Raw genomic sequence first — 15,309 nt, 5'->3', positions numbered from 1 at the left:
AAGCAAAGAAGGGAAAGCAGAAAGGTGGAAGAAGTATATAGAGGGTCTATACAAGGGCGATATTCTTGAGGACAATATTATAGAAATGGAAGAGAATGTAGATGAAGATGAAATGGAAGATATGATACCGCGTGGAGAGTTTGACTGAGCACTGAAAGATCTAAGTCAAAACAAGGCCCCAGGAGTAGACAACATCCTGTTAGAACTAATGACAGCCTTGGGAGACCCGGGCCTAACAAAACTCTACCATTCAGTGAGCAAGATGTATGAGACAGGCGAAATACCCTCAGACTTCAAGAAGAATATAATAATTCCTATCCCAAAGAAAGCAGGTGTTGACAGATGTGAAAATTACCGAACTATCAGTTTAATAAGCCACGGCTACAAAATACTAACACGAATTCTTTACAGACGAATGGAAAAACTGGTAGAAGCTGACCTCGGGGAAGATCAGTTTGGATTCCGTAGAAATGTTGGAACACGTGAGGCAATACTGACCCTATGATTTATCTTAGAAAATAGATTAAGGAAAGGCAAACCTACGTTTCTAGCATTTGTAGACTTAGAGAATGCTTTTGACAATGTTGAGTGGAATGCTTTCTTTCAAATTCTGAAGGTGGCTGGGGTAAAATACAGGGAGCGAAAGGCTATTTACAATTTGTACAGAAACAAGATGGCAGTTGTAAGAGTGGAGGGCATGAAAGGGAAGTGGTTGGGAAGGGAGTGAGACAGGATTGTAGCCTATCCCCGATGTTATTCAATCTGTATATTGAGCAAGCAGTAAAGAAAACAAAAGAAAAATACGGAGTAGGTATTAAAATCTATGGAGAAGAAATAAAAACTTTGAGGTTCGCTGATGACATGGACCTGGAAGAGCAGTTGAACGGAATGGACAATGTCTTGATAGGAGGATATAAGATAAATATCAACAAAAACAAAACGAGGATAATGGAATGTAGTCAAATTAAATCGGGTGATGCTGCCGGAATTAGATTAGAAAACGAGACACTTAAAGTAATAAAGGAGTTTTGCTATTTGGGGAGCAAAATAACTGACAATGGTCGAAGTAGAGAGGATATAAAATGTAGGCTGGCAATGGCAAGGAAAGGGTTTCTGAAGAAGAGAAATTTGTTAACACCGAGTTTAGATTTAAATGTCTTAAAGTCGTTTCTGAAAGTATTTGTATGGAGTGTAGCCTTGTATGGAAGTGAAATGTGGACGATAAATAGTTTAGACAAGAAGAGAATAGAAGCTTTCGAAATGTGGTGCTACAGAAAAATGCTGAAGATTAGATAGGTAGATCACATAACTAATGAGGAGGTATTGAATAGAATTGGAGAGAAGAGAAATTTGTGGCACAACTTGACTAGAAGAAGGGATCGGTTGGTAGGACATGTTCTGAGGCATCAAGGGATCACCAATTTAGCTTTGGAGGGCAGCGTGGAGGGTAAAAATCGTAGAGGGAGACCAAGAGATGAATACACTAAACAGATTCAGAAGGATGTAAGTTGCAGTAGATACTGGGAGATGAAGAAGCTTGCACAGGATAGAGTAGTATGGAGAGCTGCATCAAACCAGTCTCTGGACTGAAGACCACCACCACAACAACAACAACAGATCATTTTCACAGTAAATGTGATATGGAACATGTCATCTGATCAAATGTTTCTCGACGTTATAGAAAGATTTGTTAAAGAGAAAAATCTTTAATCTACATCCGATAACAGTGTAGCTGCCTCAGATATTTTGTTTCCATGGGTAGATTGTCAAAGAATTGTCTATTTCACTCATTTCTGTACTAAAATTAGATTAGGTAAGGGTAATGCAAGTCATTATCCCTACTAGTTCTGTACTTGTGAATGTCTCTTGTCACTCTCAGGCTCAACTGGATTGTTAAAATAGATTTCAAAAGTGAATAAGTGCACTGAGTGGCTTTGGTTATTGTTTCCAGTTGCTTAAATAGATGCCTGCAAGATGTATGTGTGTAAATCCCATACGTAATTTTAATTACTTTCTTTTGTGTAATGAATACTTTTTGCCGCAATAAGGAATTTCATCCCCATGACCCCAAATGTTATTCAGTAAGACAAAAGTGAAGCAGACTATGCAAAATATGTTTACTTACCGACTTCTGCACCCCAAAAATTGACAGTTACTCTTATGGCTAACTGAAGCTACATACTGTGTGGTTTTCACAGTTCATCATGAACTTGGAATTTTCTACCTTCTTTATTATTAAGGTTAATAAGGGGTGGGGTGGTTTTGTCAGTACAAAACTGGATGATCAGTGTTTTTTAAAGGTTCTACTTGCATGAAACCATTCAGTAACTTTCATGAAAACATCATTTACTATTTTCTCTGCTGATATTTCATTGCTTGGCGTAACTTTCGGCATTCCAAAATAAATAAGAACTATTCCAGGCATGTGCAGAATCATATATTCATAAATAGTTAATTTTTCTAATGCAATATTATCGTTGATACGGTCAAATGCCTTTGATAAGTCACAGAAGATCGTAACATGATATTTTATCACTTAAAGTTTTTATTATGTGTTTAGTGGGCTAAATATCTCATTAGAGTGGCCCTTTTGAAATCCAATTTGTGATTTGCTAAGCATCCTGTTACTATACTGTTGGGTGACAACCCTGGAGTACATTATCTTCTCAAAAATTGTAGATAAATATGTAATTATTGGCACTGTATGATTGTTATTGATATCTGTAGAGTCACCCCTCTAACAATGGCCTAAGGAAAAATATCCTGAATTAATGACGCACTGCATAAGTGACCAAGAACATTACATATTATAAGGCCTCAACTTTTTGGTAGCTCATTGAAGACATTATCCACCCATAGGAACTTTTATTTTTTAGAGTCGTGATCTTCCTCATTTCAGATGTGAATGTAAGATTAATTTTTATTTTACAGAATGTCCTATATGTTGATTCTTTCGCATAAAATTTCATTTTTCTTCTGAACTATTTGCAATTTTTATTTTACAGTATGTCCTATATGGTGATTCTTTGGCATAAGGTTTTGCTTTTTCTTCTGAACTATTTGCACAAATATCCTCACTTATTTTCAAAAAGTAATTGTTAAAAACTTCTGCTACACATGAACTGTCTTTACAATGCTCCCTTTCTCCTAAACAGAAACGATCTCATCTTCTGTGGCTTCTTTCCCTGTCTGTGTTTTAATGGTATCCCATACAGACTTGATTTCATGTAACGAATCGTACAGCCATGTCTTGATCCTTGAGTCAACACAGGGGGACGTTTGCAAGACAACAACCATCTGCAGGAACAGTTCGACGACATTTGCAGCAGCATGGACTGTCAGCTCGGAGACCATGGCTGCGGTTACCCTTGACACTGCATCACAGACAGGAGCGCCTGCGATGGTGTACCCAACAACGAACCTTGGTGCATGAATGCCAAACCTCATTTTTTTGGGTGAATCCAGGTTCTGTTTACAGCATCATGATGGTCGCATCCATGTTTGGCGACATCGAGGTGAACGCACATTGGAAGCGTGTAGTTGTCATCGCCATACTGGCGTATCACCTGGTGTGATGGTATGGGGTGCTATTGGTTACACGTCTTGGTCACCTCTTGTTCGCATTGATGGCACTTTGAACAGTGGATGTTACGTTTCAGATGTGTTACGACCCATGGCTCTACCCTTCATTTGATCCCCACGAAACCTTACATTTCAGCAGGATAATGCACGACCGCATGTTGAAGGTACTGTACGGGCCTTTCTGGATACAGAAAATGTTCAACTTCTACCCTGTCCAGCACATTCTCCACATCTCTCACCAATTGAAAACGTCTGGTCAGTGGTGGCTGAGCAACTGGCTCGTCACAATACACCAGTCACTATTCTTGATGAACTTTGGTATCGTGTTGAAGCTGCATGTGGAGCTGTACCTGTACACACCATCCAAGCTCTGTTTGACTCAATGCCCAGGCGTATCAAGGCCGTTATTACGGCCAAAGGTGGTTGTTCTGGGTACTGATTTCTCGGGATCTATGCACCCAAATTGCGTGAAAATGTAATCACATGTCAGTTTTAGTATAATATATTTGTCCAATGAATACCCGTTTATCATCTGCATTTCTTCTTGGTTTAGCAATTTTAATGGCCAGTAGTGTAGAAGCTTATACTTACTACACCACTAAGGGACTATATATCATAGTATGTGACATAAATTTCACTTTGATATATCTGCCCATTGCTGAGAAAAAGAGATTTTCACCATTGACCAGGTAGACAGATCGACAACAAAGTGATCTTGTAAGGTTTCCTTTTTTTCCGATTGAGGTATGAAACCCTAAAATGGATACAGTGTCATAAGAAATATGTAGAATTTAGAGCATACATTGAGTTCATTGTAAACTTCAGCCTGGTCATACATTTTTAAGCTTTCTTGAAAATTTTCAGTTGTTTTGCCAATAATCAGCTTCACTTTTTCTTTGAGTGTGTATTGAATGTACATGGATCTGAGTTATGTAATTTTGGCAGCTGTACATCATGATCTGACAATCTGTTTATCACATGATAGACAAGTATTTCTTTGACATCCTCTTCTTATGTGAATGCATTGTCTATAAGAGCACTGCTGTCTTGAGCAACTTGAGGAGAGAAATTTTTGACTGAATAGTGATCTACCATGGCTTTTAAATTATATACACAAACCTCCCTCTGAATCAGTCTGTCTATTACTGAAAACTGTATCAAAATACGTAGAATATTATATAATTTTTAATATGTAGGGATAGTAAATTATAAGTGGTCAGTCACTTTACCCTTTAGATCTCTTCAAGAATTTTTCCATCAAAATCACTATAAGTTAACAATACCATCTTACTGTCATCCTGTAAACTATCCTGTATATTCTAACAAGCAATATTAGCTCACAAGCACATGTTTCTGTGCCCTGATCTGCACAGAATTTATTTATCTATATTCATTTCTTACTTTTTCATACTTTGTATCCAGCCAGTGCCGAGCTGGGACTGCTATGGGATTTCTCCAGTTCCATGTAGAACCAACCATACCTATAAAGAGGCTCTTATTAAGATGAGGTTGTCACTCCTAATGGCACTTTAAAGCTACTGTTAAATGCCACACCCCACCTCCCTCCCATATGAGAGGAATCTGTATACTCCCTTCTGTCTGTGTCTAAGGTACTTTGAAAGCATTTGCTCATCATTTAAGTGAAGTGGGATATGGGAACCAATGTGGTATTTACCTAGACAGATGTAGAAAACTTCCTAAAAAAACTCAGCCAAACTGGCTGTCGCACCAACCCCTATCATTTATTCAATTTATGGCCAGAGTGCCACCTCTTTTATCATAAATGGGCACTTTAATGTGGTAGGCTAACTGGGTGTGTATTGGATCTACATCAATATGTAGCTAATTTATAATCACTTACCTACATTAAGATTTTCTTTCTCTCTGGTCTGTGATTATATGGTAGTTAGCCAGGCAAATAATTTCTTTGCAAATACCTTGATCTTCCAATCAAATTAACATTGTAGAAAACATAACTCTGTAAAATCGAATAAATCTTTTTGAAACACCGCCTATAATGCCAACTACTTTGTGTGCCAAAGTTTTTTTTTTTTCCATTACTTTATCGAAATCAACATACTGTATTTACCCAATTATAAGATAACCTCTTTTTTTCCAGGAAGTTTCTTGAGAAAAATTTAATTTTAACATATTCTGACTAATGATAATTACAGATTGTTTTACTGACATAAAGTATCTGCCTAAAAAGTTAACATTATACCAATTCTAAATGTATGCCATTTATTGATTGTCTGCATTTTGATAATATGAGCAGAAATAAACAAAAATAAATGATTTACATTAATTTGTGGACCATTTCTTTTGCACATTTTTCACTTGTTAGCACTGTCATCTGTGGTGTCACTATTTTTAATCATCATCCTAATAGCACAGCTGTGAAATTTGTATCTTCACTATCACAAATATTTGGCTTTTTCTTCCAAATATGTTGCCATTTATGAGGTGGTTGTTACTGTGGGACCTGAGAGAACAGCTGTTTTTATCCAAATAAATATTGGATTTTGCTTCCATAATGATGTGAGAATGTTACAATGTATCTCGCTTCTAAACATATTGTCTGCCCACCTCTCTCTCATTGGCTGCAGCTGACACACCCCTTTATTCCCATCATACGTCATGTTGCGTGTTGACTACATTGCAGCATAAATGCACCACTGGTGCGTATGTAGACTTTTACTGTCCCCTACAGAAATGAATACTGTTGTTGAGTATTTGTCCAATTTTAAAGTCAGTTAATTCAGACTACAAATGGATTCAGGCAAGCTGTAGTTTAAATGTAGTAGAAATTCATAAAACCAAAGTACATCTTACAGATTCCCATGGTCGTCAACATGAAATAATTTGCTGCCTGCTCATTATTTCTCTCCCCACTCTCATTTAGTTCTCAGCCAAGCTTGTATCACTGTTAACCCCTCCAACCCTTCTACAGTGCTGCTGTGCTTGAAGAACTGTGAAACACATGGCAATACCTTCTCCAGTGCAAGTCATATCTAACAACAGCAATTAATGCACATATAAAAGAACACAATCACGATTTAGTCCACTTCTCAATCTTGCGATCTACTAACATTTGTTGTTACTATCTCCATGATGGGTCTTGCTGCTGTAATGTATTCTTTCAACAACAGTTAGCTAGTTGAAATTGATTTATTTCATTTGTTAGGTGTTTCATTCAGGATTAATTTTCCTTCTTGTCTGAAGGTCACCATCTTGCTCTAAATCTGATTAAAAGTTGGTAACATTTGTACTTGGATTTCTGATATGTGAACAGCAACCAAATTCTCATTTGTAACCCACTTGGTAAATAATTACAGTCTCTCATGATCAAATAAAATATTAAGCTCTGTTGTGAATCAGGTAATGTTTCTTGAAGGACAATATTTCTGTTTTTGACTGTTACCTTTACTTAAAAAGCAACAGTAATGTCTGTTTCATACATGTATCAGAGATTTCATTGTAAACCTGTTGAAATACTGTTATATCCTAGCCAGTAATGCCACCCGAGCCCGCTGCCAAAAGGTTGGCAGCATCAAAGTCCGGACGCCGTCCGCATAAGCAGCGCCAGCGAGACAGGAAATCGCCGCAAGTCTGCGCGAGCCACCGCTGGCTTCTGGTTTCTGAAGCGCTGGAGTCGCGAGTGCTAGGACAGTTCTGTATTCGCCGCTCAGTTGTATACTCGCCACCGAATTATGTACTTGCTAGTCAGTTGTGTGTTCATCGCAGCAGAGTTGTTGTTTGTCGTCAGCCGACGCTGACCTAGCCGCTCCGACTCGAACTAGACAGATTTCTGTAGACACAGAGTTCACTACTGTGTTTCTGTATCTTCATTAATAAAGATAAGTACCGACTTTTATTTAATCAGAGTGTTTTGGTTTTCATCTTTCTGTTTGCTGTTCCAGCGGACCGGTCGGCCCGCTATTAAAAGTGTGGCGGTGATTTCGTAAGCCATTTCTACAGCCAAGTGTTTGTCGCTACGAACACCGCCACAAAACTGGCGACGAGGGCTTCCGAACTCGTGTGCATGGCTGGTTCAACTTGTCTCTGGTTATACTAATTATAGCAATAAAATTTTGGGGGCTGGTTTAATTTGTGTTCACTATGTCTGCCGAATTACAACAGTTGATCTTGTTACAGAGTCAGCAAATACAAAGTCTGGTGGAAGCAATCGCCAAACAAGCGGCTAATCCTCCAACACAAAAGGAACAAGCACAGGCAGCACCACCTTTCCGTGCTTTTGATGCATCAAGAGAAGAATGGCGAGAATATTTCGCGCAGTTGCAGGCGCACATGACAGTCTACAAAATCACGGGTACTGAGCGGCAGCTTTATTTAATTTCCACTGCAAGCGTGGAAGTCTATCGACTACTTTGTAAGTTGTTCCCGGAATCCAAGCCAGAAGCTTTAGACTATGACGTTGTTGTTAACAAGCTTGCTGAGTATTTCGAGTCGCGAGTTCATGTGGCAGCAGCCAGGTTCAAGTTCTTCAGATTAAAGAAACTGCCACATCAATCTAATAAATCTAATAAACAGTGGTTAACAGATTTATGGGGCCTCACCCGTCAGCGCCGATTTAATTGTGTGTGTGGAGCTTCCTACAGTGATGTCATGTTACGAGACGCTATTACTCAAAACAATGCAGATTCTCGTATTCGTGCTGCTATCTTAAAGTTGCCTGACCCGTCATTAGAGACTGTGATGAACATCATTGAAGCCCAAGATACTTTTGACTATGCTGAGTGTGAGTTAGATCAGCCATGTATTTCTCAAATTGCCTGTGCTAAGCAAGTTATGTCACGCCCGCGGACCCACCAGCAGAGTCAGACTGTAAACACTAGCCGGCCGCGTCATACTTAAACACATTCGTCAGCCGCGTGTGCAAAATGATAGAGTTAAGTCTTGCCCTAAGTGTGTTCTTGCTCATCCTCGTGAACGTTGCCCGTTAAGAAACGCGGTTTGTCACTTTTGTCAAAGGAAAGGACACATCCAGACTGTTTGTTTGCGTAAACGCAAGACCAATTCTAGTGCTGCCCAGCCCATGGATATTCATGTTCTTCAAAGCCAGCCCGCCCAGAAGGTCGCGTTTAAAGACTCTTCCACGGTTCGTGTGGGTAATAAACTTGTTCGCAATAAGCCACCCAACCAGCCCTCTGCTATGCGACCCAAGCGTAATTCAAACGCTGTAAAAAGTAATGTACAGACTGCAAGTGAAGCGGGAGTTGTTGTTCCACCCGCCCAACCCACGAGTTGTCGTACGCAGCGAACACGCGCTAAACGCGCTGATTTTGTGTCTTCCGCCTCCACTGCACCGATCCAGAGACAGTGTAATAAACTATTTGTGAAGCTACACATCCAGGATAAGACCTTCAATTTTCAATTAGACACTGGTGCGTCTGTGACTCTCATCAATAGTGCTACATATGCGGCTATCGGCCGCCCTAAACTTTCGGCGGCAAAACATTCTTTGGCTACTTATAGTGGAGAACAAATTCCTGTGTTAGGTGTATGTAGCGTGCCAGCCACATTCCGTGGCAATACAAAAACAGTTTCATTCACAGTGCTCCGCGCTACAGACAGTGTAAACATTTTCGGATTAGACTGTTTTGACTTGTTTGGCCTGTCTATCCAAGACAATGTGTTGCAAATTAATTCTGTTGTTGTTCCTCAAGACAGCATAACCGATTTGTGTAAACGATACAGTGACATATTTAAAGACGAACTAGGTTGTGCTGCGAACTTTGCCGCTCATATTACGTTAAAAGATAATGCTCAGCCTCGATTTTGTCGTGCTCGTCCAGTGCCTCACGCCCTCCGGGCACCTGTAGAAGATGAACTTCGTCGTTGGCAAAACAACGGTGTTATTCAACCCGTTTCAGCGAGCCAGTGGGCTTCTCCCTTAGTTATTATAAAGAAACCGTCTGGCAAGTTACGTTTGTGTGCTGATTTTAAGTCGACAGTTAATCCTCAGACTGTCATTGATTCTTTTCCTTTGCCTAGACCGGACGAGCTGATGGATAAGTTAGGGGAAGCTCGTTTCTTTTCCAAAATTGATCTCCGTGAAGCATATTTGCAATTGCCCCTCGACGAGCAATCACAACAGTATTTTGTCATAAACACGTCGTTGGGGTTGTTCCGTTTTCTGCGTTTGCCTTTTGGTTGTGCGTCAGCTACAGCTGTTTTTCAGCGTTTTTTGTCACAACTTCTGGCTAATGTGCCATCGTGTTGCAACTATTTAGACGATATTGTTGTGTCCGGTCGGACACCTGCTGAACATTTCCGTAATTTGGAGTGTTTGTTTAAAGTGTTGTCTCAGGCAGGCCTACGTTGCAACATCGATAAATGTTCATTTTTCCTTACGGAGATGGAGTATCTGGGACATGTTATTAATGCTCAAGGCATTCATCCCTCCCAGTCACATTTAGCAGCTATTCGTGATTTGCCCGCCCCTCGCAATCTGCATGAATTGCAAGCAGTTCTTGGCAAATTGACATATTATATTAGATTTATACCTAATGCATCACAGATTGCTGCACCGTTGCATCGTCTCCGCCGTAAGACTGTTCCGTTTGTGTGGTCAGCTGATTGCCAATCAGCCTTTCAGCAGCTTAAAGAGGCTTTATTGAATGATTATTGTCTGGTCCATTACGACCCTAACAAGCCTCTGGTGTTAGCTTGTGATGCCTCTTCTTTCGGCCTCGGTGCTGTGTTGTCTCACCGAGTCAGTAACACCGAACGTCCTATTGCGTTCGCATCTAAATTGCTCAACAAAGCTCAGTGTCATTATAGCCAATTGGACAAGGAAGCGTTGGCTATTGTGTTCGGTGTCACAAAATTCCATCACTACCTTTATGGTAGACCATTCTATTTAGTAACAGATCACAAGCCCCTGACGTCACTGTTTCATCCGTCTAAACCAGTTCCTCAGCGGACAGCTCAGAGACTACAACATTGGGCTCTTTTGTTATCACAATACCGGTATGAGATACTGTATCGCCCTACAGCTCAGCATGCAAACGCTGACGCGCTTTCTAGATTGCCGATTGCTGCGGATGATGTCTTCGATTCCTCTGACGACTCTTGCCATCAGATTGACGCCGATGAGCATCAATCCCTCCGGGATTTTCCGATTGATTATCGTCAGGTGGCACGTGAGACAGCTACGGATCCTCATCCGAGTTTACTATTACGTTTTGTTCAACGTGGTTGGCCATCCAAGGCAAAGGACATATCGGATCCTGTGGTTCGTCGCTATTATCCGCAACGTCATCTGTTGTCTGTTTCGCACGGAGTTTTGCTGTTACGCACCGAGAATGACCAGCTTCGTGTCGTGGTTCCCCAAGTGCTCCAATCCAAGGTCCTCGACTTGTTGCATCAAGGTCATTGGGGAGTGGTCCGCACCAAGCAGCTTGCCCGCCGTCATTGTACATGGATCGGCATTGATAAGCAGATTACGCAGATGTCTACAGATTGTTCGACGTGTGCCGCACACCAAGCTGCTCCGCCTCAACGCTATTTTGAGTGGGCACGCCCTGCCGGTCCCTGGCGGCGAGTACATATTGATTTCGCTGGTCCATATTGGAATTCTCGTTGGCTCATTGTGATAGATGCATTTAGTAATTTTCCGTTTGTTGTGCCCATGCAGTCTACAACGTCTGCACAAACTATACAGGCGTTGACTTCAATTTTTTGTATTGAGGGTCTTCCAGAAGTTTTAGTGTCTGACAATGGTCCACAATTTACCTCTGCTGAATTTGAAAGTTTTTGTTCTGCCAATGGCATTCGCCATGTTCTTACTCCACCGTTCCACCCTCAATCGAATGGTGCAGCGGAACGTTTTGTACGCACATTCAAGGATCATATGGACCGCCTTCGTGCTACGCACTCTCGTCAGCAGGCCCTCATCACGTTCCTGTCGTCGTACCGGACCACGCCACGCGACGGCCCTTCGCCTGCAGAGCTTCCCCACGGCCGTCGTCATCGCACCCTACTACGGTTGTTGCACCCCCCGGATCGACCCGCCGCTTCTGAGCATCGCACGCGTTTTCAGCGCAACGACGCCGTTTTTTTTCAGAGTTTATCACGGTCGCCGTCGTTGGGAACGTGGTACCGTGATAAGTGTCCAGGGTCGCGTTTTTTATACTGTTCAAGGTGCTACTGGGGTGCACAGGAGGCATCAGAACCAGTTGCGCCGCGCTGGCCGCCCGGATTCTGCCGCTCGTTCTTTGTCCACAGATTTGGTCCGCGGCGGGTTCCACCCGTGCCTTCCGACTTCGCTGCCGCCCCAGGGCAGCAGCAGCAGCCGTCGCCGCTACCACGCCGACAGCCCGTCCCGTTGATGCCTCCCGCGCAGCTTCATCCGGGAGCGCCCCAGGTGGTCACTCCGGCGCCTGCGGTCCCTCTTCCGTCGCCACCGCCTTCGGAGCTGATGGACGTCGACCCCTCAGCCGGGCCGCCTTCCCAAGCGGTGGCTGTGCAGCCTGTCCTGCAGCCGCTTTCCTTGGGCACCCCCAAGGAGTCTGACACCACAGTGCCTTGTCCGGTGCCCACTCAGCAGCCGTCGACGCAGTGTCAGGAGACGCTGCCTCTCTTCGTGGGTCCCGACGCCCCGTCGCGTCCAGTACCAGAAGCTGCACCTGTGGTCACAGGCGTGCACCCTGACCTCGGTTTTCAGTCGGTGTTTCCCGAGGCCCCGCGCAGCCAATGCTGGGGTGCGGACCGGGGACTGCCACCGACAACAGTCTCCGCCCCGGTCTCTTCTGCTACGCCTGCGGCCAGACCCCTCCCCCGCCGTCGACGCTCACCACGTCATTATTCAACGACGGTGCGGCGATTTGGGGGGGGAGGAGTGTTATATCCTAGCCAGTAATGCCACCCGAGCCCGCTGCCAAAAGGTTGACAGCATCAAAGTCCGGACGCCGTCCGCATAAGCAGCGCCAGCGAGACAGGAAATCGCCGCAAGTCTGCGCGAGCCACCGCTGGCTTCTGGTTTCTGAAGCGCTGGAGTCGCGAGCACTAGGACAGTTCTGTATTCGCCGCTCAGTTGTATACTCGCCACCGAATTGTGTACTTGCTAGTCAGTTGTGTGTTCATCGCAGCAGAGTTGTTGTTTGTCGTCAGCTGACGCTGACCTAGCCGCTCCGACTCAAACTAGACAGATTTCTGTAGACACAGAGTTCACTACTGTGTTTCTGTATTTTCATTAATAAAGATAAGTACCGACTTTTATTTAATCAGAGTGTTTGGGTTTTCATCTTTCTGTTTACTGTTCCAGCGGACCGGTCGGCCCGCTATTAAAAGTGTGGCGGTGATTTCGTAAGCCATTTCTACAGCCAAGTGTTTGTCGCTACGAACACCGCCACAAAAAATACAACGAGAGTTTGTAAGATTACAGAATGTAGTGCTATTTCCTTCTGTGTTTCCTGAAGTCATCAAATTTTAAGCAGAGTGGTAGTTTGTTATATTGGCTACTTCATAGTTTCTTGCATATCCCTTGCATCAGTGTTGCACGAGTCAAATGTTGTGATTGTTCGAGCAAAGCCGATACTGTATCAAGTGTTTCGACGTATCAGGAAGTCTTGAGCGTGTTAATACGCGAGTATCATTAGCCCATCCCTGCCCTTCTGAAATCTTCAAAATAAATGAGCATGTGACCTCAATAGCCAAAGCTTCATCTGTAAATATGACTCCTATATACTCTATTAAGCAATGTTAAAATATTAACCTCAGCAATAATCTGTATTTGTATTTTTTGAAAGATGAATGTGGGAAAAAAATCTCACCTTATAATAGGGTAAATATGGTATTTAATAGGTATCAATAATCATAACTTCATATGTAATATTGCTACCAGCTCAATATAATCTTTGTTGTGACATCGTGAACATCACCTATCTTTCCATCTGTCAGCAGTGGGTTTGCACTGCTACATGACTTTGTCTTTCACACATATCCTGTACAGACATTGATTGTATTTTACATTCAGTGGAAATAATCAGTCATTATTATACTTTCTCTTTTCGTGTTTGGTTCATTTTTGGTGTATCCATACTAATTTCATTATTGCTTCTACCATATCCTTATGTTTATTGGCCACATAAGGACATGTACTGCTATAAAGGAACACTGACCTATTGTGTGTGTGTGTGTGTGTGTGTGTGTGTGTGTGTGTGTGAGTGAGAGGGGAGGGGGGGGGGGGGGAGATAGTTTTACAATTTTAGCTGCTGGTGAACCTTCCCAGTTTTATGGTCATGGTCCATGAACACATGAACCTTTTTGATTTATGGCTTTTTGTCCAGAGCTGCATTGGGTACCTAAAGAGTTGCTTTTGGTTCTGCTGAATCAGTAAGACTCATTGGAACCAAGTGCACCTTTGTCTTTACAGATATCAAACACATTTCTGGACAAAATGTCAAGAACAAAAATGTTTCATGAAGCACAGTCATACAACCTGGAAGATTCATCAGCAGTTAAGACAACTGGTTGTGAAAGCCTTCATTGCATGTTACAAATATTTCCCATAGGTACTTTGAGAAAGTATTGGAGAAAATTACAAGTATTTAATGTAGTAGACTTACATGGAGCTGCTATACTGAAAGCATTTATGTATCACCTTTCACTGAAAACTGATTTTAAATGTCATAGAATGACTTGCCAGTGCATCATCATTTTTATCATCATTTGTTTTGTTATTTCAGGTGTCTGAAATAGTCAGCTGCCGAAATTTGTTTGAAGCAGAATTCCTAATCGCTCTTTGCAGATACCTTTTACTTCAAGGATATGAAGAAACTGAAATTACCATATTGACAACTTACTCTGGGCAAATGTTCTACTTGAGGAAAGTAAGTGATTATGCTTGGTTTTATTCTGATATTTTGAGGAAGATATTTTGTTTAGCTTTTCCATGAAATGCACATGGTTGAAATAAAAAAAACCAAAGGAACACTAGACTATTTAAAGTAAATAAAATTTCTGGTCTGGTTAGTAATCTTGGAATGGAGATGAGTGCACACGGTATAATAGCTTCAGTCACTAACTTATTATGGTGAGAACATTTTAACCAGCAACAGAAAGAATAGTCACAATAAGAACATACAAGTCAGCATTATAAAATAATGAGACAGGAGAGACATAAAAAATTATGGTGCGTTGTAGATCATGAGAGAGTGTTTTTAGTGTGTTATTTTGGTATTTTCAGAATCTTTTTTCACCTTCTGATATCTCGATTTCTGCGAAGAAACATTTTGTTATCACTAGCTTCTTTGGATGATGAATTCAGTCAATCGGCGACCCTTCAGATAGAATATTTATAAATACTGACTGCAATACAAGTTTAAATAATATTCACCCATTCTACCCAAATATTTCTCATGTTACAAGGAAACAAAATGACTGACTTGCCTTGCCTTTGGAACATGAAATTTCTGTAAAAATAAATAAATAAAAAATAAATTTAAAAAATAAAAAACGTGTTCTTGTCATTTGGATCTGAATGTGCCTTCTTCAGGGAGTAAAGAGGATTAGGCTGTAGGAGAGGGACGCTTCACTCAAAATCCAGGTTCTGAGGGACCTACCTATTGTGGTGACAAATGGAGACAAAGATGAAATGATAGTATGATATCAAAGATGATTACTTGTAAATTTTTTGTATTTGTATGTTAGGGGAAAAACAATTACATTGATAAAAGTCACTGTCCCTCCTTCTATACTACT

The 15,309-nt window shown here is 41.7% G+C and overlaps 1 protein-coding gene across 1 annotated transcript in view; it reads left to right on the top strand.

Annotated features, from left to right (window-relative positions):
- LOC124775938 (NFX1-type zinc finger-containing protein 1-like) overlaps positions 1-15,309 on the top strand; it is a 346,822-nt gene that overhangs the window by 60,801 nt on the left and 270,712 nt on the right. The window contains exon 6 of the mRNA XM_047250783.1: positions 14,295-14,438. Coding sequence (XP_047106739.1) covers positions 14,295-14,438 — 144 coding nt within the window. The remainder of the gene's footprint in view (positions 1-14,294; positions 14,439-15,309) is intronic.

This window comes from Schistocerca piceifrons, chromosome 2 (genome assembly GCF_021461385.2).
Source record: "Schistocerca piceifrons isolate TAMUIC-IGC-003096 chromosome 2, iqSchPice1.1, whole genome shotgun sequence".
Lineage (NCBI taxonomy): Eukaryota > Metazoa > Arthropoda > Insecta > Orthoptera > Acrididae > Schistocerca > Schistocerca piceifrons.
Note: the sequence above shows the minus strand (reverse complement) of the source record. Positions and strands in the feature narration are given on the sequence as shown.